The sequence below is a fragment of the Eumetopias jubatus genome, unplaced genomic scaffold (assembly GCF_037043125.1).
Source record: "Eumetopias jubatus isolate StellerSeaLion01/CBP00866 unplaced genomic scaffold, mEumJub1_p1.0 scaffold_6, whole genome shotgun sequence".
NCBI classification, from domain to species: domain Eukaryota; kingdom Metazoa; phylum Chordata; class Mammalia; order Carnivora; family Otariidae; genus Eumetopias; species Eumetopias jubatus.
In genome coordinates, this window is record NW_028274812.1 from 99363428 (window position 1) to 99385881 (window position 22454).

The 22454-nt window shown below is 41.1% G+C and overlaps 1 protein-coding gene across 1 annotated transcript in view; it reads left to right on the top strand.

Annotated features, from left to right (window-relative positions):
• The window catches only part of PKHD1 (PKHD1 ciliary IPT domain containing fibrocystin/polyductin), a 465684-nt gene that overhangs the window by 238793 nt on the left and 204437 nt on the right, over window positions 1–22454 (top strand). The window contains 4 exon segments of the mRNA XM_028097676.2: window positions 2988–3165; window positions 4160–4355; window positions 15422–15487; window positions 22170–22298. Of these exon segments, the coding sequence (XP_027953477.2) occupies window positions 2988–3165; window positions 4160–4355; window positions 15422–15487; window positions 22170–22298 (569 nt within the window).

Sequence of the window (22454 nt, forward strand, 5' to 3'; positions counted from 1 at the left end):
TAGGATAAAAGAAATATCGGTTCGTAAGGAAACCTTAGCATTTTTTAATTTTAATTTTAATGTTTTTCTTTAGCATTTTTTTTAAACCAGGGCTCACTAGAGTGTAGATTGCTTATATATGTCCAGAAGAGGTTTTCTGACCATTATATATAAATGTTTAAGTCTTCATGGCAAGCATCCTATTGAGATGGGTGTTGGCTGTATCAGGGTCTGATAACTTATGATCAAATTGCTTATCTTCTTCAATTGATAAGTTTATAAGAATTCTTCTCACCCTCACGTGGATTTTCCAGGTAGACTTCCCTGTTGGGGAGAAACATCACCAAGTATCAGTTTGGAGTGTATTGGTCCATTTTAACATTCATTCAACAAATATTTATCAAATACCTGCTATGTGAAAGGCAGCCTTATTTGTTACTGTGAATTATTAAGTGGGAATTCTGATTTATCTATGAGTATCTCCTGGATTTAGTTCTTGTGAACCATTTTCCAGGACCCATATGTTTCTGTGAAAACTGAAAGGATACACCTTCAGAATCTGAAATACTCAGAATCATTCTTTGGACTTCGAGAAATCCCACTTTACATACTGATCGGGATACTTACTCTAGCCAACCTATTGACCTCTTTGGTATTTCTTGGTTCCAACTTTATCTCCTCTTAACACATTTGTTTTACATTTATTTCTCAGAAGACTATTTTTAAAATGTATCAGTTGGGACAAATTGTGCTGGATCATCTCCTGGGACTCGGGGACGTGTGGTTTCAGTTGGAGGAAAAGAGAGCCATGATGACTGAGGACAAATGGATAGAAAGTACAAGGAAGAAAATTTAGCTTTCTAAAGATTGTCTAAAGACTAAAATGTAAAAATAAGCTCCATAAATATAATGGTCTTCTATGTGAGAATACGACGTCCCATACCTGGAGGAAGGGACAGGCTGAAATGTGGAGGGAATTCCTACAGTGGATTGGAAGTTAGAACAGATGACCTTCATGTCCATTCTGACTCTAAGAATACGAGTTTAGTACTGTTCTTTCGTTCCAGTGTAAATCCTGATACACGTGTGAAAAACGCTAAGTATCCCAAGCCCGATCAGAGAAAGTCTCTCACCCCAAGCTTTCTAAAGGTTCAGTTAATGTTGCATCAGGAAATCTGGGAAAAGAGTAGGTTTTTTTTTTTTTTTATTCCCAAATGCCCTGAACATTTTTCATCCCTTTCATTTTATTAATTAATGAATGAAAGAAACACACGTATTCTTTCAAGAAGTATGTATCAAATACTACATTGCTGGGGCCAGGGTTCTGCACCATAAAGGCTTTTGAGTGTGTTTTTAAATGACCAAATATCCTGGATAAACTGCTAAGCATTAACATAAATAGTGCAGAATGGCAAATCTGGCACATCTGAAGTTTGTTCCTATTTTTTTTTAAGATTTACTTATTAATTTGAGAGAGAGACAGAGACAGAGACTGCATAGGTAGGGGAGGGGCAGAGGGAGAGAATCTCAGGCAGACTCCCTGCTGCATGCAGAGCCCAATGTGGGGCTTGATCTCAGGACCCATGAAATCATGACCTGAGCCAAAACCAAGAGTCAGACACTTAACCGACTGAGCCACCCAGGCGCCCCCTGAGGTTTGTTCTTCAATGAGCTGTGGTAGATATTAACTGGGCTTGGTGATGGTTACTGAATTATCTCAGAGTTTCACAGTTTTACATATATGTAAGATACATATTATTTACCTCCATTTTTTGAAAAAGGAAATGAAAGTTTAAAGAGGGTCAGTAATTTACCCAAATGCATCCACCCCGCGTATGCGGATATAGATTTCCAGTTTATGCCATTTGATCATAGTGACCAAGCATTTCATGTTAAAAACAGTTTCCTTTTTATAAAATGCACTGGACTGTAAATTGGCTTTGGATATGCTCATGCCACACCTCACTTTGAAAACCCAACATCCTCCTTCGTCTCATTTCCCTCTACTTTGAGAATTTAATTATCTGCCTGCAGCAAAATGCCACAGTTAAAGATTCTCATGAAAACCAAACCAAAGGGGGAAGGACAGTCATAATGTGTATTGATTTTTTTTTTTTTTTTTACTTTTGCCTTTTATTTTCTGTCCACTTTGACTTTCTTTTAGGGTCCTAGCATGTGGCTAAATCTGCTTGTTTTAGTGAAGTCTTAAAAATCACTTTCTGGGGTGGGTTGTGTAATTTGTAGAAATTAATAAATTTCTGGTTCTGCCTTGTAACATTCACATAATGCTTTTGCCATACTCTGCCTCAATTTCCTAATTTGCTAAAATTCACTTCTAGAAATGCGTTCCATAAACTAGGAAATGGGCACCAGCTGCTTTAGAGAGAGCTCATCCATGCACTCTTCCTTCATATAACAGACATGGTTCGAGTGTCCATTGTGCGCAGATCCTGTGCCAGGGTGGGAGAGACCAAAAAGGACAAAATATCTCTAATTTAAAGATCTCGGTAGGGAAGGCTACTGAAGCCATTTCTGCTGGGTGGTTGGAGGTGGGCTTCTGAGAGTCTAGGCACATTAGGTTCTGGGTCTCAGTCATTGCTTCTCATGAGAATATCTAAGAACTATATAATATGTTCTCTGATGCTGATAAAATTGGTCTCTGGCAAAATTCCGGACATGGACATTTCTTTATGAAAATAATAGTATATAGTCCTGGCCTGTATGAACTCGTTAAGATGGCATTTATCAGTGGTCTCAGATCTGAATATTTCTACCTTCAACCCACCAGACCAGTGGAATGCACAAATGATCCAATGACATCTTCCCAACTGGGTTGTTTGACCCACACGGTGATTGTGAAAAGCTCCATAGACATACAGACAAGATGGCCCAAGACATACGTGGAAAGAATAGAAGATGAATTACCACTGATGGGAGAGGAGTGGATTAGATCCAGAATGGACAAATAACTTACCACCCATTTTTTTTTTCTTTTTAAATCACCCTAGAGCTAATGCTCCAGATGTTTCTTATGATTTAACCATGACTGACAGCAGAAATAAGACAACCACGGTCACTTATGTACATGATACATTGTCTAACCTTTATGGCTGGATGGCTCTGCTCTTGGATCAAGAGACTTACTCACTGCAGTTTGACACCCCTTGGATCAACAGATCTCTGCAGGTAACCCCAGGAACTCATTCACGGGTATGGTCCATTCCCCAGGGCTTCTTATCTTTCCACCTGTGAAATAGTTTGCAGGAATTAGCATCTTCTGGTGCTGATAAAGAAAACTGCCACAGCATTTTGGCCTGATGAATGTAATCTGAATATAAGATATGGTGGTTATTTTTAATTTTAATTTTTTTTAACTTAAAAATTTTAGAATCTGTTTGAATCTTGTCTTGAATAACACAATGGTTCTGCCTGAAATTTTAACATTATTAATACAATGAAAAATACCTTCTAAGCATTCTATAGAACTATATTATTAGATTAGGGGTTCAGAACCAACTTACCCCTTAGAGGAGTGTTTGTAGCCAGAGAAAAGGTCTTAACAAAGCATTTTTACGTTGCATACTGCCACCTTGTGGTCAAAGATTAACTTGCAAATAAAGGTCTGGACCTTCATTGGGGTTGGTTGAAGGAGTCCAATCCTTAGGAGCTATGAAGATAGGAATAGCTATGTGGAAAGTGGGTGCATTTTCTGAAAGAAAAAAAAAAGCCAAGCTAGTGGATTTCTTCAAGCTTCTCCTCTTCCTTTTAACTCATTTCTCTCTTCCTTCACATTCTCCTTAAAGTCATGAGAGCTGGTCTTAGGTGTGGTATAGTTCAAGGCAGAATCTCCTTTGAGCCTCTCACTACCCTATTCAGAAAGGAGGGTTCTTTCCTTCCTTTGAGGTTCCCATGAGAACATTTTGGGGAATTTTCATAAGGTGAAGGCATCAGAATGATGACGGTAACGGTGGCGATCCTAGTGTCTATCCTGGCTCAATACTCCCTTGCTTTGTGGTGTGGGGCAAGTTACTGAACCTCCGCCTGCCTCAGCTTCTTCATCCGTAAAATGGGTGTGAACTGCTGTATTTCTGAAGTACTCCTTCTGCGTTCTTTGTAGCTCTTTTCTGGTGAAAGCTTTCCTTACTCAATGAGCATTATTGTATTGTTCTCTCACTTCAAGTACTCAGCAACATTTGGCAGCTTTGCTCCTGGGAACTACCTCCTGTTGGTGCACAAGGTCCTGTGGCCTCACCCTGACATCCTCGTAAGGTGTGGGAGTCAGGTGGGGCGGTCCCTTCTGTCTCTGCCGTCACCTGGTCAGGACCAAGGTTGTGACTGGTTCTTCAATACCCAGTTGAGGCAACTCACCTATCTGGGTAAGTATAATTGGATGAGAATATGGAGGGCACGAAGTCGGAAGCCACCATTCACTCTTGAATTCCAAACATTTGTACTGCGAAAGGATGAGGACCTGGCGGGGAGAGCTGTGTGTTACGGTTAAATGGTTGGGCTCTGAAATCAGACTGCCTGGGCAGTTGTCCTGAGTTCCTTGTCCCTCTCCCTTGTGCCTAGCCCTATGTCACCTGAGCCTGATCTACGCTTGAGCCCTGTGACTATGAAATTTTAATAGCACTAGAAAGGAGAATATGGTAATTCCCTGGCATTGCTGTCTTTGCCAAATGGATTGCTGTATATTTTATTTGCGCTGAGTTGTACCGTTCAAATTTTATTTCTGACTTGATCAACCATAAATGTAACCTAAAACTATAAAAACTCAGGATGGACAGAGATCCCTGAGACTGTTTTTACCTCTAGAGCTGAATGCAGCCCTTAAGTAAGAGCAAAGAGGTGTCATTGACTATGACCGTTCACTTGATATATATTCTAGAACCAAATTTTAATTTCAAATTGTTCTCCTTCTATTACTTAGCATGTCTTGTCCGTTGGCCCGATTTTGTTCATGAACTGCAAACTGACTTAAATGGCCACATGAGCCAAGCATGGTAAAGGAATATTTGTGGCATAATGAAAAAAAAATCAAGTCATGCAGCTACGGATTTTCTTCCCCTTTTTTTATCGTTATTTATTGAATTAATAGCAAATTATACTCTTATACTATTTATACACATATATATGGTAGAAATGCACATCTGTGTAAGTCTGTATATTTATATATAGATGTACATCTGTATGTATTTATGAGCATCTATATGATATAGATGCATTTTTCAGTATAAAACATTTTTATTAGGTAGATAGCCTTTATTAATTGAAATCATTCTTTGTATCAGAATACCCTCGTATCTCCACCTTTAGATAAGGGGAGTTGGAAAAGGACAAGGAAATCACAGAGGGTTGGTTAGAGATGTTTAATGGGCATGGAGACCCTTGTTCTTTAAGACGATTCCCAGTGCTCCACGTACTGGCTTCTGAGGTCATTTGTGCCTCCAGTATCCTCTGGGTGAATGGGGTAGGTAGGTGGCTAGAGCCACTTCTGTTCTCATTCCTGGGCTGGTACAGTGAGGATATGATGATTCAGGGGAAACTGAGGCTTGCGCTGCTCCTCAATGGTGGCGTCCCATGCAATTGTGTTGGATTGGGTAGGTTTGGTTATGATTTCAGATATCTTCTGTGTCAAGTTTACAACATCGCTGGGAAGGCTTATAATGCCGTTCGGCAGTGAGGTAGTTGGCAGTGGGTACCTCAAGAGGACCCCAAGCCGTAGAGTTCTAGCTCTCTGCCCGGCATCTTACATTGATTAGCTTGTTACTTTCACTTAATTGTTTTTTTTTTTTTTGGACTGTGTGACTTTATAGGTCTGCAATTGGGGTAATTTACATAAAATAAGAAGAGAGACATAAGTCGAGACCTCACAGTCTATGTGGACATATTCCTGAGATTAAAAAAAAAATGTGGGGAGAGTCGTGTATACAGAAGTTTCATTGTTATTGTAGGGAGACTGCTTGACCTGTTTCAGGGCCATTGAATTTCCTGCCAGACTTTCAGGTGTGGGGAATGGAGAGACCCTGCTCCTATTCCTGGCTGGCTTTTCCTTCAGAGTACCGCTTCCCTGACAATTGGCTGTGTTTCATTCATTTGTTGACCACTTCTAAGTGGACCGTCTTTTTTGTATTGTTTATTTGCAACCTTACCACATCCTCCAGGATGGGAAGTGTCAAACAAAATCACAAATGTCTTTGTTTCCTCCATTTGGCTACTTTGTGTGTGATTGAAGATACCTGACTAATCTTAGACCCAGCTGAGAAGGGAAGAAAAAAAAAAATCAGAACCCAGGCATTCTAGCTCCTGGCCCTGGATCTCCCCACTAGAGTGTGCTGCCCACTAAATAATCATTGATCACTGACCAAATAGGGTGTGTGGGGGGGGGCGGGGTACTAGACAGCTCTGTGGGAGAAAAGTCACTGATCCCTAGTGACAAAGAAAAAAAATCCTATACATAAAATATGTTTTGAGAGTATTCCTCTTCTCTACCAAGGCAAGTTTTGTCTTTTTTTTTTTTTTTTTTTTTTAAGCAAATGTCTTTATGGGATGCAGGTTCTTTGGAAAGCTCATGGCCAGAGCTTAGGGTTTAGGGTTTTAATCAGTGGCCGGCTGGCTATTTCACCTGGGGCATGGAATTAAAAATGCTCCATGCCTCGATGGCTTCATCTCTATAACGAGGTTAAGAATACCTACTTATATCTTGGAATTGTGGTACAAAGCACCCAGGTATCTTCGAATGTGATTAGTATGCCCTGTTACTTTACTACACATTTTCTCAGTAGATTATTTCTCTAGATTTGTTCTTTTCTCCCCCAGAAGATGAACAATGTCACATGCCTTGAACTAAGCGTGTACACATCACAACATTTCCGAAAGGGTTCTGTTCTATTTTTCTTGACTAGATTTTGTAGGATAACCGAGATTCATGATAACATGACATATATGATATATGGTTTCCATGATTGAAATGCAATGCCACTTGAGCAATTGTTATCCACAGAATAAGATCACCTCGCTCATTTAAAAATATCTTTCAAGGAGATTGGTTCAGATTGCCTTTGTAGAGTCCCTGAGAATTTTAGCCAAGAAGCCACTTGCAGAAGAGACCACAGCGAAGGACTCGTGTGCGATAGCTTGTGTTAGGACTCAGGAGGAGCAGTGTTTGATGTGAGAAATGATTACGAGTGGCGGTTCCAAACTGTAACTTCTACGCCACTCTTGGAAATGGGCAAGACTGCAGGACAAGTGTTCCTGTATATTTCCCGAGTCGGAGTCAAACCCAGCAAGCCCATTTTTCCGTTTAGGCAATTTGATTAACGGGTAACCCCTGCCTCTGCCTTCACTGCCTCTTTCCCTGCTGTTTTCTTTTCCAGGGATGTTTCAGTTCATGGTTAACTATTTTTATTTTTTAGTTACATTAACGCTATGAAATAATTAGTCAGCTAATTAATCTGGTTTACAAGCTTTGTAGGATTCTTCAGCTGTCAGTCAGGCCCAGGCCTGAGGCCTACATCTAGTCTCAGCTCTCCTGCCCATGTGATTCCTGTTGCCATGGCTACTGGCTACATCTGCTGACACCCCACTCTCTATTTATTGCTTAATTAAGAATTTCACGCTCAGCCCTTATCTGCCTCTAAGAACAAGCGCACACTGTTAAGAAATTCCAAATTTAGGCCCAGGCACAAGGAAAGCCTTTCTTGCAGGCTTGGCTGGATGGAGCCTCTCTAACGATCTTCTCGGCATCCCAGCCGCCACCCTTCAATCAAAAATCATTAAATGGGGCAGAGATAATGAGCATGTAGCATATCAAAAGAAGGATGTTTGCTTCGTCCAAAGGAGGAAAAGCTGCTAGGCCCCATGCGCAGCTCCACTTCAAAGGGAGATGAGACCCCCTCGTCACTGGGGCCCGATAAAGCCTCATTTGTTCTGGGCTTGACTTATGAAAAAGGTCTGGTGTGTCGGGGTCCCGTCTCACAGACGCAGGGTCCCCCCACCTCTTGCCTCCACCTCCACCAGCCCCTTCCCTCGCCTTCCGCACGCACGCTCGTGTGTCAGCACTCAGGCAGCTGGGTCCCCCAAAGCATCAGGCGGAGCGTATAATCACTGACTCTCCCCTCACAATGGCCACTTGTAGGGGGGTGGCCGGGAGGAGGTCTTCATCACAATAGGAACACAATTATTGCAGCTGCTAGGGAGGGCTCTGCTCCTTCCTGTAGGAGGATAATAGGACTTGCCCAAAACAGGAGGAGAAGGTTGGGGGGAGGGGGAGGTGACAGGGGTTGATAGGGGTGGAGGAAACAATCTTGAGTTGATTATTCATATTCTGACTCTTGGAAGCCCGATGCGGAGCCAGTGGGGTTCCAGCAGCTGCTGGTGCACAGTCCTCTCCTAATAATTGTACATTCTGTCAGGGGTCAACTTACTTTTGACCCTGTCCTTTTATATCGGGAAAAGGCTCTTGAGGGCAAACTGTTGGGTTGTGGCAGGGTGCATTAAACACCCACAGCCCCTTCCCCTTGCTTTCTACTTCACCAACCAGCAGCCGGTGATAAATTCGCGTCAGATGCTGGGCCATTCACCATTGCCCTCCCGGGTTCACACAGCCCCGCTCGCGCATTGGAGCGGCGGCCGAGCCGGGATATTGTGTGAGGCGGCAGCTGAGCGAGCGCCTGCGAGGCGCAGAGGCTCCTGCCTACCACCTTCTTCTGCTCTGACTGAAAAAGAAGAAAAAAGACATGTCTAGCCAGGCTGGCCAGTGCCTGTCTCCAAATGGCCCCCCTCGCCAAGATAAAGGCAGGCTGTTTGGCAAGAAGCCGGGGCCCTTTTCCATGAGGGCAAGAGGGCCGCAGATAGAAAGACAGATGGACTTCATTGTCTGCACCCGTTGCCCTGAAGAAGTCAAGTCACATCACACAGAAGGCTCAGAAAAGATGCTGTTAACCTGGGAGAGCCTGAAAACAAGGAGTGCTTTCCTGAGTTTGCGGCCAGGAGCTCAAGGGTACTGCCTGGGTTTCTCTTTTCTCAGAAGCGCTCAGGGCACAGGGATGGAGTAGGCTGCTGCCTCCATCCTTCTGTTGTTCAGCTGGTCCAGAAGCCCCGTCAGCTTCTCGGGAAGGAATTCTGTTAGTGTCTGTGGAGGAGAGAGGACTCAGCCGGCTGCCCCGAGCATTTTGGGAGGGTTTTATAAGCAGAGCAGAATCCTAATCCTCCGAAACTCTGCTGCCATTCCTATGCTGAGGCCCTCTAAGGCAATCCATAGCATTCTAGTTAATAAATTAATTTACATTCTTCTAGAAAACTCATTCCCCAAAGATCCCCAAGGATTTCTGCCAGTAATATAGAGGATTGACTTTGGGGAACTGCGCTAACCTTTATGGCAAACGTATAGAGAATGGAATAGGAGCTGGTGATGGGAGGACTTTTGCCTCTTGGTTGCAAGCAACTTGTCTCCCGCAAGAAAAAGGAAGGAAATAAATGAGAAAAGGAAAGAAAGAAGGAGGGAAAACTAAGCAGTCAGGATCAAATATTTTTTCTAGGAAGCCCTCTGCTTAAGGAGCTAATTTCTTTTTCTTTTTTTTAAGATTTTATTTATTTATTTGACAGAGACACAGAGAGAGAGGGAACACAAGCAGGGGGAGTGGGGGAGGGAGAAGCAGGCTTCCCGCGGAGCAGAGAGCCCGATGCTGGGCTCGATGCGGGGCTCGATGCGGGGCTCGATGCGGGGCTCGATGCGGGGCTCGATGCGGGGCTCGATCCCAGGACCCTGGGGACATGAACTGAGCCAAAGGCAGATGCTCAACGACTGAGCCACCCAGGCGCCCCTTAAGGAGCTAATTTCTTAGCAATGCTGATGGCAGACCCTAGTTCATGCAGAGTGTCGGTGGTATAACCAGCATTCAAACTCAGCTTTTCTGACCCTAGGTCAGTACTTTTTCTAGTATACTGGTGTTTTGGTTTTTTAAAATCCAAACTTATGTATATACCCTTGTAAACCAGTTCTTCTTCTTTCTATTTAGAGGAAAAACTTGGGCTTATTGAAGGCTCTATGCTTCCTGAACTTTAGGTATTTGAATACCAACTTTACCCTTTGTCACATCCTATGCCTCCTGTTCTATTATTTACCTAAGATTTTTCTTAAATCAATTCCCACGCCATCTAATTTTTAAAACCTAACCTCTTTTAAGCAATAATATCCATAAAATCATGGGTTTAATGACCTAGTTGCTTTTTCTAAAATACATTAGCATCCATAGCTATGAAAATAAAACATTAATGCCACTAAAATCATCACCTCACAGTTTATATGTTGGGACTATAATGTGGTCTGCAAGGTTTTGGTATAATTGGTGAAAAGTAAGAAGTGTGAGCCCAGGGATCTTTTTTTTTTATCTGGGTCTCTTTCCTCCCTTGCTAAGAACACCTGCTGTTGAGAACAAACCACATTCTTTTTTATTTGTTTGTTTTTACCCAGGGACATTTATGTATGTATGTATGTATGTATGTATGTATGTATGTATGTATGTTCAATTAGCCACCATATAGTACATCATTAGTTTTTGATGTAGTGTTCAACGATTCATTAGTTGCATATAACACCCAGTGCTCATCACCACATGTGCCCTCCTTAATACCCATCACCAGCTACCCCAGGCCCCCAAACCCCACCCTCTGAAACCCTCAGTTTGTTTCCCAGAGTCCAGAGTCTCTCATGGTTTGTCTCCCTCTCTGATGTCCCCCTCTTCAGTTTTCCCTCCCTTCCCCTACGGTCCTCCGTGCTGTATTCCTTATGTTCAACATATAAGGGAAAATGTTAAGTCAAATAAGTCAAACAGAGAATTGTCTCTCTCTGTTTGACTTATTTGACTTAACATAATCCCGTCCAGTTCCATCCATGTCTATGTGAGTGGTGGGTATTCATCCTTTCTGATGGCTGAGTAATATTCCATTAACAAACCACATTCTTGAGAGAAGTTGTAAAATTCCTCAATTTGGGGCTTTTTAAATGTGCCTCATGGACAAACAGCTGGAATGCTAACCCTTGGAATTTCTGGTTCTGTCGATCTGCACAAATACACCATTTTTCACAGGAAGTGCAAATGTGGCAAACATCCCTGAATCAGAATAACAATTGTTATTGTTTTCTGAGTTAATTAAGAAGGTTTAATTGAACTAACTCTCAGGACTGAAGTTAATGTAGATATATCCGTCAGTGCCTTGAGTAAGTTCTTTTATTCTCACGCCTCAAAAAACATTTATACCCTTCCATGAATGAATGTTAGTGGGGATAATGGAAGACTCAAAGGTGATCACAGGATTTTCATGTAATGTTTCTGTGAAGGACTTTGAAAGATCCTGCATTATGAGGGCCAAGCTGGTTCTGTCGCTGGCCCCTGAGAAGCTGGAGTCAGACAGAAGTATGGTCCCGTGAATCAAACATTAGCTGCCCAGGGACCAGCTGACAAGTAATGCTCAATGGCTAAGTGAAAAAGACTAATTTCTGGGGAGTGAGGTCAAGTTCACTGAACAAGGAAGGAGAGACAGAGCAGGAATGTACAGGTGTGCGAGACAGATCTGAGAGAAGAGGTAGACGTAGAAGATAGGGCAAGGTAAGCTGCAATGTAGAGAGAGAGGACCAAAGCCAACAGCGGGCTCCTGAAGACAGAGCTGGAGCCTGGGTCCAGGGCAGACAGAGACCGAGAGAGAAGGCATGCATCAGGGAGAGAATGGGTGAAATCTGCAGACAGAGATTGCTGTCGCTGTTTCAGATTCTCTCCATGTTTAGTCAATGGCTGACTGACCGTATATAAATGTGACTCGAATGAGAGGTCCAAATATGTGCTAAACCTCAATGGTGAAGTGAAAATGGGAATATGGATGAAGAATGAAATAGGAAAGGAGTCAAGGCCCATTAAGATGCCACCTTGTTTTTTTTTTTTTTTTAATATAGCTAGGTACTTAATTCTCCCTTCAAAATTGCAAGAGAGAATGGGACCTACTCAAGGAGAGAACTAATTTTTGTCTTTCCTAGTGCCCTAGTGAAGACAAAACTTGCCAGGCACAATACAAAATTCTGGAAGACCCTAGTATCATGTTTGGCTGAGTAACTCTCTTTCCTCCTTCTTGGCACATTTCTTGCTTTCTTCTAGATCTCTGTGTTTATAGCAACCTTACATCATATAGCACCCATCAGAATAATTTGACTATAATTGACCCAATGGCTTCTTTTCTTTTTGAGGACAGACCAGATATTCTTACAACCTGGGAAGGATCAACTGCCATGAGGCTCCATTTATAAACAAAGTACATTAACCACTCTCATATTACAAATACACACTCGGAAATCATAAGCACTGAGAAGACATATGTATAATATCACAGCTTGTGTAAGGCTTTTAAACTCTTCCTGAGTCAATACGTTTATTCTCAAACAATTTTCATCCCTCTTTGTGTTTGTCCAAATTGGAAACGACATGTAACATTTACACTTTTATAGAGTCAAAGCACTTAGCAAACTTTAGAAGATCTGGTTAAGTTGCTTCCAACTCTGAATACTATGGCTCCTCATGACTAGGTACAGCTGTAAAAAAGAGTAAAAAGAGTAGAAGCATATTTCTTGGGTTTTGTTGTCTGGCTGCTAGATAATGAGCATGCCATAGAAACAGTATAGGTAACGACTAGCATTTATGTGCCAAGCACTGTGCTAAATATGTTAGAGGGATTATCTCATCTTTTCTTCCCACTCATGCTATGAGGTAGATAGGACGACTATTTCCATTTCTCACAGGAAGGAAGTGAGTTTCTGAAATGATGAAGAACTCATTGGTTGCCCACATCAAGGAACTGGAAGACCCAGGATTCAAACCCAGGCTGTTGGACTTCGTTCAGCAGCTACACTCTTCCCCATGATTCTTTATGGCTCCACTCTCAGGGTGTGGAAATGGTGTTTGGGAAGAATAACCCTCTGACCTGCACTCATGTCTCAGAACCAGCCTGCAGAGGGCCATGTACAAGTGTGGCTAAAGGAAATCAGACTTTTTCAGTCTTTACTACTTTTGGTAACTTTTCTCCATTTCTTTGGATACTGAAACTACTCCTTTTCTCAGACTGAATGGTATTCTCACACCTGCTTTAATAAAAGGAGTGATAGCTTTTCAATGTATGTTTTGGGGAAGAGGCTCCCCAAGAGGTAGGAAACATTTGTGCATTGTAGAGGCTGAACAAGATCAGTCGCCACACAGTTCAGAAGCCATCCACGTAGAGCTGCAGACGTGAAAGCACCCTGACCAGGAAGCCTTGGCTGACCAAGATCAGAGCCTGGGTGAAGTGACTTCCTGAATGGAAGGGCAAGTGGAACAGTCTATCATGGGGGTTGGATGTGGTGGGGTTTAGCCTTTTATGTCTCTGGGTTAATAATTACCATGATGGCTACAATGCATGATGCATTGTAAAATGACTATAGTGGTTTTGAAAAAGCCTTTTTCATGTGTAACTTTACTTTTTTACTCTCTTTACTCGTGTGACTCTGTCTTAAGGAAGAGGGCACAGATGTAATGAAGTCTACCATTACTTGGAAGCTGCTTTTAACAAGGATGATTTATATAAAATCTTTAAATGAACTAATAACCCTTTCCAAATGATTCCTGGAATTTCTTCTAATTTGCCTTCTTTAGAATTTGATTCTATTACAACACTTAATTCCTTCCTCACATGGAAGAGTGCTCCGTTGTTACGGCCTTTTGCATGTTTTTAGATGTCATCTTGTCCATATTCTCTTTTGCTTTTCTTTCCAGTTGAGCCTATTTTATTATTTTGTCTTTTGGTTCCTTTAAAAGGATTCTTTCCTGCCTCTATTTGCTCAATTGGTTGAAATTGTCAGTTAAGTACTGGGTATTCAGAGTAGAGCCCTATAAATTTAGGATTTCTAGATTAGCTCATGAATAGTATCTACATGTCCGGCATCCTAATATCTAATGTCTGGTGTCCTAAGGTACTTGAGAAAAGTCCCTCCCTCCAAGATTTAGAGACAGAGCTCATGACTGATGCGATCTGAAATTTACCACAGTTGATGCTTGATAAATACTTGCTAAATGGAGAGCAAGCTTGGGATAAATATCACCAATATCAGTTATGAGCACAAATGGGTAAATTAGACATTATAGAAAAAAAGAGAGATGAAATGCTGGGCTGATGGCATTATATTTATTTATTTACTTAAGATAAAAAGTGGGTAAAATATGCAACAGGATAGAGAAACAATGTAAGTGAAGCCTCAGAAGTGTGATAAAGTAGAGCACATAGAGAACATGTTGGTCATTGTACCTGGTCTCAAAATATGTACAGTGTAAAGGAAAGCCACTTTTGGTAATGGGAAAGTGAGAGTAATTATCAAAATAAGAAGAGAGGAATAGAAGAGTTCTCATCATAGATCGCTTTGGGGATTATAATAATAATTATTATTATTATTTTGTAATATTTTGAAGCTCATGGTTTGTAATTAGAAAAAAAAATGATCCTTGGTCTACTCCATCTTGTGATGAAGGAAAAGGTTTAGGGTTCCATGGAAAGGCAAATGGAGAGCATGAGTTGGTCTGACCCAAGTCCTCAAGGCTCCAGCCTTCCACAGCATTGGGCCCTCCAGTGGTGGGAGGTGTTGGCTCACTTGACATCTGATAAGGCAGAAAGGTAATTAACCAATAAGAGACAAGGTGTTACTGAAAAGTGGAGTTGGCGCACCTGATTACTAATTAATCAGGCGTGAGAGCACCTTGTAGATGCATTCACTATTTAATTATAGCAGCCTCTCTTGGCAAAGGAGCATATGTTCTCAGCTTAATCTACTGGTTTATACTGACATCAAATTGTCATTATCAGAAAGAATCAGGCCTTTTGATTATTTCCACTAATTTATTGAACACTTAAAATTAATGAACCCCAGGCCTTTTAAATGTGCTCAGTTGGTTTGTAAGATGGAGGAGAAAGGGGGGTAGAAAAAAGCCTTCATTAAAAGGACAATTTGTTTGGATAAAGGTAAAGCAAATACATTTCATGGGTGATCTGAACTCTATTGAAAAACACATGAATTCTAAGAGCTAAGCCTCCAAAATGATGGAGAGGAAATAGGATAAGAGGTGTGCCCTGCTGACCAATGTTGGCCTCCAAAGAACATATGGCTAAAGGGTTTCCTCCCCGCCTAATTATTTATGTGCCAATTCTCTGGTGACCTCACTGCAATTAAGTTTAATCAAATAAAAGCAATCAAAATTAAATGTTGGAAATCAATTGTTAGACTAACTAACAAGGAGTTCATTTTTTTTTTTAATTTTGAAAATTTAGTTAGGTTGGGGGGAATTTAGCATAAAGCCATTCTTATCACATAAGAATATCTTCTGTATTAAGATGCTCTTTGCAACACTTCCAAGTTGTGGCTTTTTGCATTCAGTTTCAGGTGAAGGCCGCGTTCAAGTGACTCTCCAGGTGAAGGAAGGTGTGCCCCCAACTATTTCGGGTGAGTATTAACCTAGCCACCAAATAGTAGTGCCTGGTGCAGTAGAAGGTCCTCCAATAACAGTTCTATAAATTGCTTCCATCAAATTGTTTATAAGCAGGTAGGCATCAGCCCTAATGCTGTCATGCCTAATGACTCCCTATTGTGTCACCCTGATAGCTGAAATACGTGTCTGCATTTCAAAGAAAGATATAAGAAGGGTGTATTTCAAAACATTGGAAAGTAAAGAATTAAAACATGAAAATAGGCACATTTCATAAATTATGGACCATATGTGCACACAAGAGTCCAGGTCTGCAGATGGGCCGTTAGGCCTCTACCAAATGGAAAGAAAAATTCAGGGTATCTCAAAACTTTAATCGTTCCCAGTGATTTCAGGACATCAGGGTAAACAAACCCTTCCCAAAAGTCAGATGGTTCTGTGAAATCTAACTCATAAAAGCCAAATTCTCAAAGACTAAAAGACTCCTAGGCACCTTCTAATGCATTTCATTGTTTGTTTTTGTTTATCCTAGGCCAGTTTAACTATGCATTTGCATTAGGGACAAATCTTTTCAAAGGCCAAGTTTTCCAGTGGCATTTTTGTGTTGTGTCAGAGCAGAGCCCATGCTAATCAGAAAATGATCTAACTGCTCCACTTAAATTAATAAATAAATGAAGAAAATGTACTAGCCTGAAACTATAAACTAGATGTACCGATGGCTACTACTCCATGCTTATTGCCCTGGGAAGAACGTGGTTCTTTGTGTTCATAACTGTTTCTGGGCTACCATAGCATTTTGTTCTTTATGTCCGCTGTCCTTTATCCCTCCTTTCCTTCAGGTGCTCATGATGCATTATTTATTGAGGGCCTCTTGTGCAAGATGCAGGAGGATACAATGATGAGCAATGATGTTTGACTCCATGGGGTCTTATGGTCACATGGGGATGTCGATTAAATGACTAACTAAATAATCAATGAATAAATCTCTTTTAAAATAACAGTTGCCCAGGAAAGTATCTTGCAATTCTTTCTTTAACAGTTCCGTGTTCAAATTTTCAATTGGTTGGGTCAGTTGCCATTTGTAGAGGACATGTCTATTGGGGGTTGTTCTCTTGCCAGGTCCCCTCAGAGGATACTGGACTATTTATGGGTGGCCATACCTCATTCAACCAGCTCTATAGTCAGGGTGCCATGCCACTCAGGACTTAGTAGGAAGATTCTGTATTAAGGACTCGTTGGAAGGAGACTGTGGGTGGCCAGCCTCCTGGGCTTGTTAGCAGGTGTCAGTCTAACTGGAAGATGTTTCATTTGGCCTATCAATTACAACATGCTGAATAAATAGAAAGATTCATAGAGTTAATAGAATAAAGGAGAGACCCTCACAGGCTATATCCTATCCAATTGTGTCATTTTACAAATAAGGGAACGGAAGCCTAGAGATTAAATAATTTGCTTAGGCACACCTAGTCAGTGATGGAACTTGGATGAGAGTTCAGGTTACCCAACTCAGTCCGGTGTTCGTTCTGCTATGCCATAAAAACTCTAAGATGTTTAAAGTACCTTTTATTGGCATATATTAATTTATGACTTCAATTATATGGTCAGTTTTCCTAGCCAATATAATTTGCAAGAGAAAACAATCCCAAACACAGGGAGTTACAGAATTTGTACATTACCATTCATCAGAAAGAAATTTCAAACACTAAGATACTTCTAAGACATTCCCTGGTTCTCATGATGTGGGGTAGATGGGCTAATGTCAAAATTTAAATATGAGTGTGTATTTTGCTTAATGAAAAGTTCTATGAAAAATAGTAAAATTGTTACAGCATCAAAAATTCTTTGACAAAACAACAGTGGAATGATTAATGGAGTTCTATCTATATGTTAATCCACTCTGAGATTCAATATGAGTATATAATGCAGATGAGACATTTTGGGTGAGGGTGTTCTGCCGCAGAGAGTCTCCTAGTTGACTCAACTGTAGGTTTATTCTGAGTGTACAAGATTGTGCAGGACACTGTGGAGAAATTGTGGACAGGAAACTCCAGAACCAGCAGAAATTAGGGTATATATGGGCCAATGCTGGGGAGAGACAGGGGAGGTGGTGGTGATGTAAGTTGTTGTATGGATGCTTAGTGGTTTTGTGGTGAGGATTTATGCTAATTAGAGTCACGAGGATGTCCGGGTTTCTGAACACTCCAGTGCAGGTCGCTCATGTTCTTCCAACACTGCGGCCTTACTGGTTTCCTCTCAGTGGGCATAATGCTTTATAAGAAATGAGAGAGGGGAAAATGGGTAAAGCAACCCACTTTTGGGGGGAAGATAAAAATATTTCTGAAGAGCCTTTATCTTGTTGACATTGTCTTTTCAGTGGGGGCTAACTGGAAATATAGTGCATAGTCATATGGGACTATGATGATCAGATAGTCTCTTAAATTTGCCATCCTTTCTGCATAGATCTAAGTTTATTTCCTTTCCTCAGGTTTCTGAGAATCTGTCAGCCCTTCTCCTTTTTAAAGTCAACTCATCCCTTTCAGCATCTTCTGAACTTTGTCCCATCAGTAAATGATTCAGTCTTGCGTAGTTAACTTCTCCTTTACTGGTTCCTTCTGGTCAGTGCCTCTCAATTAAAACAAAACAAAACAAAATTCATGAATACTGAGTCCTCCTCTAGCTGGTATCTCTGTTGCAAACTTCTCAAAAGACTAGTCTCTTGATGCAGAGCCATAAAAAGCTGGGCAGATGAAGGATCAAGGTGGAGAGGGCAATATTTGGCTCAGATCTCAAGTTGGAGACCATCTTAAACCGTAGCTGTTGCTGAATGACAGACTTGTAGAGGAAAGCAAGGTGAGGCTTCCTCACAAATGTTGGTCCGGATCAAAATTCATGGAATTCGGTTTCGAGCTAAGACTCATTTATCTAAAGATTGGGAAGACAGATCAAAGCCTGAGCATCTCAAATCCCAAAGCTGTTCGTTCCTCCGTGAGCTTTCGGGACTATTTGACGCAGTGTGTTCCCTTCCTCACCTCCGGTGCATTCCTTAATCCACTGTAAGCCACACTGCTTACCACCTCCCACTCCACTGGAGCCACCCACTCTCACCGGGATCATCTATGCTGTGGTTGCCGAATTCAATAGTCACTTCTTACTCACTCTCTTATCAGAACTCTGCTGTTAACAAGATCACTTCTGCCCTCTGGACATGCTGTATTTCTTGGGCTTCCAAGACATGCCTCTCTCCGGATTCTCCTTGCACGTCTCTGCTTCTTTAACTCTCGCAGGCCTCTTCTTCTCTCCCCACTTTCTACATTAGTAATAGCCATACAGAAGCCTGATATTAACTATAGAAATCTGATTAACTTTGCAAGAGACTGAAAAGTGTTTTGTTCTCCATTAAGTCTTCTTATCTTAAGGCAGAATGGTATAGAATAACCAAAGTTGTTCATAATAACAACTCTTAGAATAGTTACTTTAAGATTTAGTTTGTTCAATTAAAGACAGTTTCAGCCCTCTTATAAATAAGAGTGAAGATCTCAAAGTGAAGAATCTGTTTCCAACATCTACGATATAAAGAGTTTCGGAAGCCTGGTATGTGGTTTTAAAGAGCCTGGTCATTGCCCTTTTGAAATATCACTGGAAATAAAGCATCAGAATATCTCTTTCTGGCCTTTGTGGTGCTACTTAGTGGCCATTTCAACAGAGCCCCCACCCTACCCCCACCTGCATATTTAGAGTATTGTGTTGGAAAGGAGGCAAAATTGGGAGGAAACTAGGTATTATAGTCTCGGTGTTTATAAAATATTTATAAAGCCTCTTTCTGAATGAAGTTTGTGCCAAGCCCATGCATGATTCCCATGGTGTGGGGTCTATTTTGTGCTAATTACATTGCCTAGGATTTCTACTTGACCACAATCTGTATACTTTTCATTTATCCCAGGGCTCTAATGAGACCATGATTATGAGGGAGTTGGGTTCCTGTAGACGAAGTAACTGGGTGTTTGTTCCTCAAGGTTCTGAGCTCAGGCATTTTCTCTTTTTACATTGTAATCCTCCAGAGCTATCACAACCATCCTTAGAGTTTCAAATACGACTGCAAAATCCATCTCCTTGACTCAGAGCTGTCTCCCACTCTTCAGATTCATATCCAATTCCTCCTTGCTGTGTATCTCCACTTGGAGGTCTTTTCGAAGACACCCCAAACGCTTTATGGCTCAAACTGAATTCATCGATGTCCATCTTAATGGACATCTCTGACCATTACCACCTATGCTGGAAATCCAGGGGCCATCTTTGGCGCTTCCGTCTTTGTTACCCATCACACTTGGATCTCTGATTATTTCTCCAACCTCATCACTTGCCTCCTCCCAGCTCTGTGGCTCAGCAACACCAAACTGCTTAAAGACCCTCCACGTAATCTCTTATTTCTTGCCTTTATTTATGATCATCCTTCTGTCTGGAGTGCAAACCCTCACCACAATCCCCTTTACCTTTATAGCTCCCAAGCCTTTAAAATGCAGCTCAGATGCTCCCTCTCCAGGAAGCCTCCCCTGGCAAGGTCTCACTTCCTCTCTTTGTGGGATACCATTAAAGAGAACTCCCTTTATATGTGCAATGGTGAGCACTGTGAATTGTGTAAGACTGATGAATCACAGACCTGTACCTCTGAAACAAATAATACATTATATGTTAAAAAAAAAAAAAAAAGAAGAAGATAGTAGGAAGGGAAAAATGAAGGGAGGAAATCAGAGGGGGAGATGAACCATGAGAGACTATGGTCTCTGAGAAACAAACTGAGGGTTCTAGAGGGAAGGGGGTAGGGGGATGGGTTAGCCTGGTGATGGGTATTAAGGAGGGCACGTTCTGCGTGGAGCACTGGGTGTTATGCACAAACAATGAATCACGGAACACTACATCAAAAGCTAATGATGTAATGTATGGTGACTAACATAATAAAATAAAAATTAAAAAAAAAAGAGAACTCCCTTTAGAGTTCTATCCTCCCAATATTTATTTATTTATACAACTTACACAACAGTGTTAGCTCCTTTCAGGCAAGAATGACATTTTATTCCTTTTTGTATCCCTACTTTTTAGGAGATTTTGGGAGACAAGGCACTCATCATTTGTGCTTGTGAGATTACTATAACGGTTGAGATTCTGCACCCCCTCCCCAATCATGTGAGATCCCCCATCATTTGAGCTCTTGAAACTCTAAGAACATTTGGAGTCATCTGTGAATTTTTTCCTCCTCTTTTTAGAGACTCTTTCTGCCCTCTGTCTCTGTGATAGGGATCACACTCCAGAAAAGAACATGTGGCTGCAGTTCAACATGGTGTTGTGTGTGATGGATACTGTGCTGTGTCCACTGGAAATTATTAGATTTATGGTATAATTCCTGATGAAGAGGCCAGTGGGCTTGTTGAAAAGAAAATGTCACTTGATTATCAGTGGCAGAATCAATAAAAACCAGTTGGAACATATGAACTGTATGTAAATTACTTCAGTGAGAGGTGTCCAGGTTATTATCTTGCCTTTAAAACACATTAAGAGCTATGAGAAGATTATGCCTTTTGACTCAGTGATCCCATTGCTAAGGTTCTATTTTAAGAAGAAATCATTGTAGGGGTGCCTGGGTGGCTCAGTCGTTAAGCGTCTGCCTTCGGCTCAGGTCATGATCCCAGGGTCCTGGGATCGAGCCCCACATCGGGCTCCCTGCTCAGCGGGAAGCCTGCTTCTCCCTCTCCCGCTCCCCCTGCTTGTGTTCCTGCTCTCACTGTGTCTCTCTGTCAAATAAATAAATAAAATCTTTAAAAAAAAAAAAAAGAAGAAATCATTGTTACTGGCAGATTTGTATAGAGATATTTAACACTGCATTACTTATAATTTTAGAAGAGAGTGGAAAGATCCTAAGTACCAAACATTAAGGATTGAGTAAATGATAGACTTTTTATATGATAGAATATTATGTAGCCATTGAAATTATGTTGACAAGGAGTTTTAACGACATTAGGAAATGCATATCAAAATGGCTAAGCCAAGTAGAAAAAGAAGTGAATATAAAATTGCATATATGATGTAATCTCAATTATATAAAAATGCTGAGAAATTCTGGAAGGAAATACAAATAAAAGGTTAATGACAGTTATCTCTAGATAGTGAGATTATAGGCCATTATTATTATTTTTCTTTCTTTTTTTAAAGATTTTATTTATTTATTTGACAGAGAGATAGAGAGAGAGCACAGGTAGGTAGAGAGGCAGGCAGAGGGAGAGGGAGAAGCAGGCTCTCCACTGAGCAGGGAGCCTGACCTGTGGCTCGATCCCAGGACCCTGGGATCATGACCTGAGCCAAAGGCAGCCGTTTAACCCACTGAGCCACCCAGGCACCCCAATTTCTCTTCCTATATTTGCATTTTTCAAATATTCCATGATAAGCGTATGTCATATCAGGCAAAGCACAAATGTGTAATAACAAAAGTAGAATATATTTTCCCTAGAAGTAGAGGTAATTGAAGGATTGAATAATTACTTGCTTTACGCTGATAAAATGATTTTTAAAAGGTTATAAAATATCAAAAGGCAGCTACCTTGGGAGGTAAAAATATTATCAATATCCTAAAATAAGGATAGAATTTGCAAGCTATTATAGTGAATCAGATTTTCATAGTTAGTTTGCTATTTTCCTTTTGTTTTGTAGCTTCTACCTCTGTACCTGAGTCAGCCTTAAAATGGTCCCTTCCTGAAGCATGGACAGGCATTGAAGAGGGCTGGGGAGGACACAACCATACCATTCCAGGTCCTGGGGATGACGTCCTGATTTTACCCAGTGAGTAAAACAGTCCATGAATTAAATAATCACAGACAGACTGAACGAGGATAATCCAATTGGGGATTATTTGTCATTTAAATATATTGTACAAGTAAAGAATGTGAGCAATCTTATTTGTGGGCACTATGTCTACAACCTTCTTTTTTGCATTAT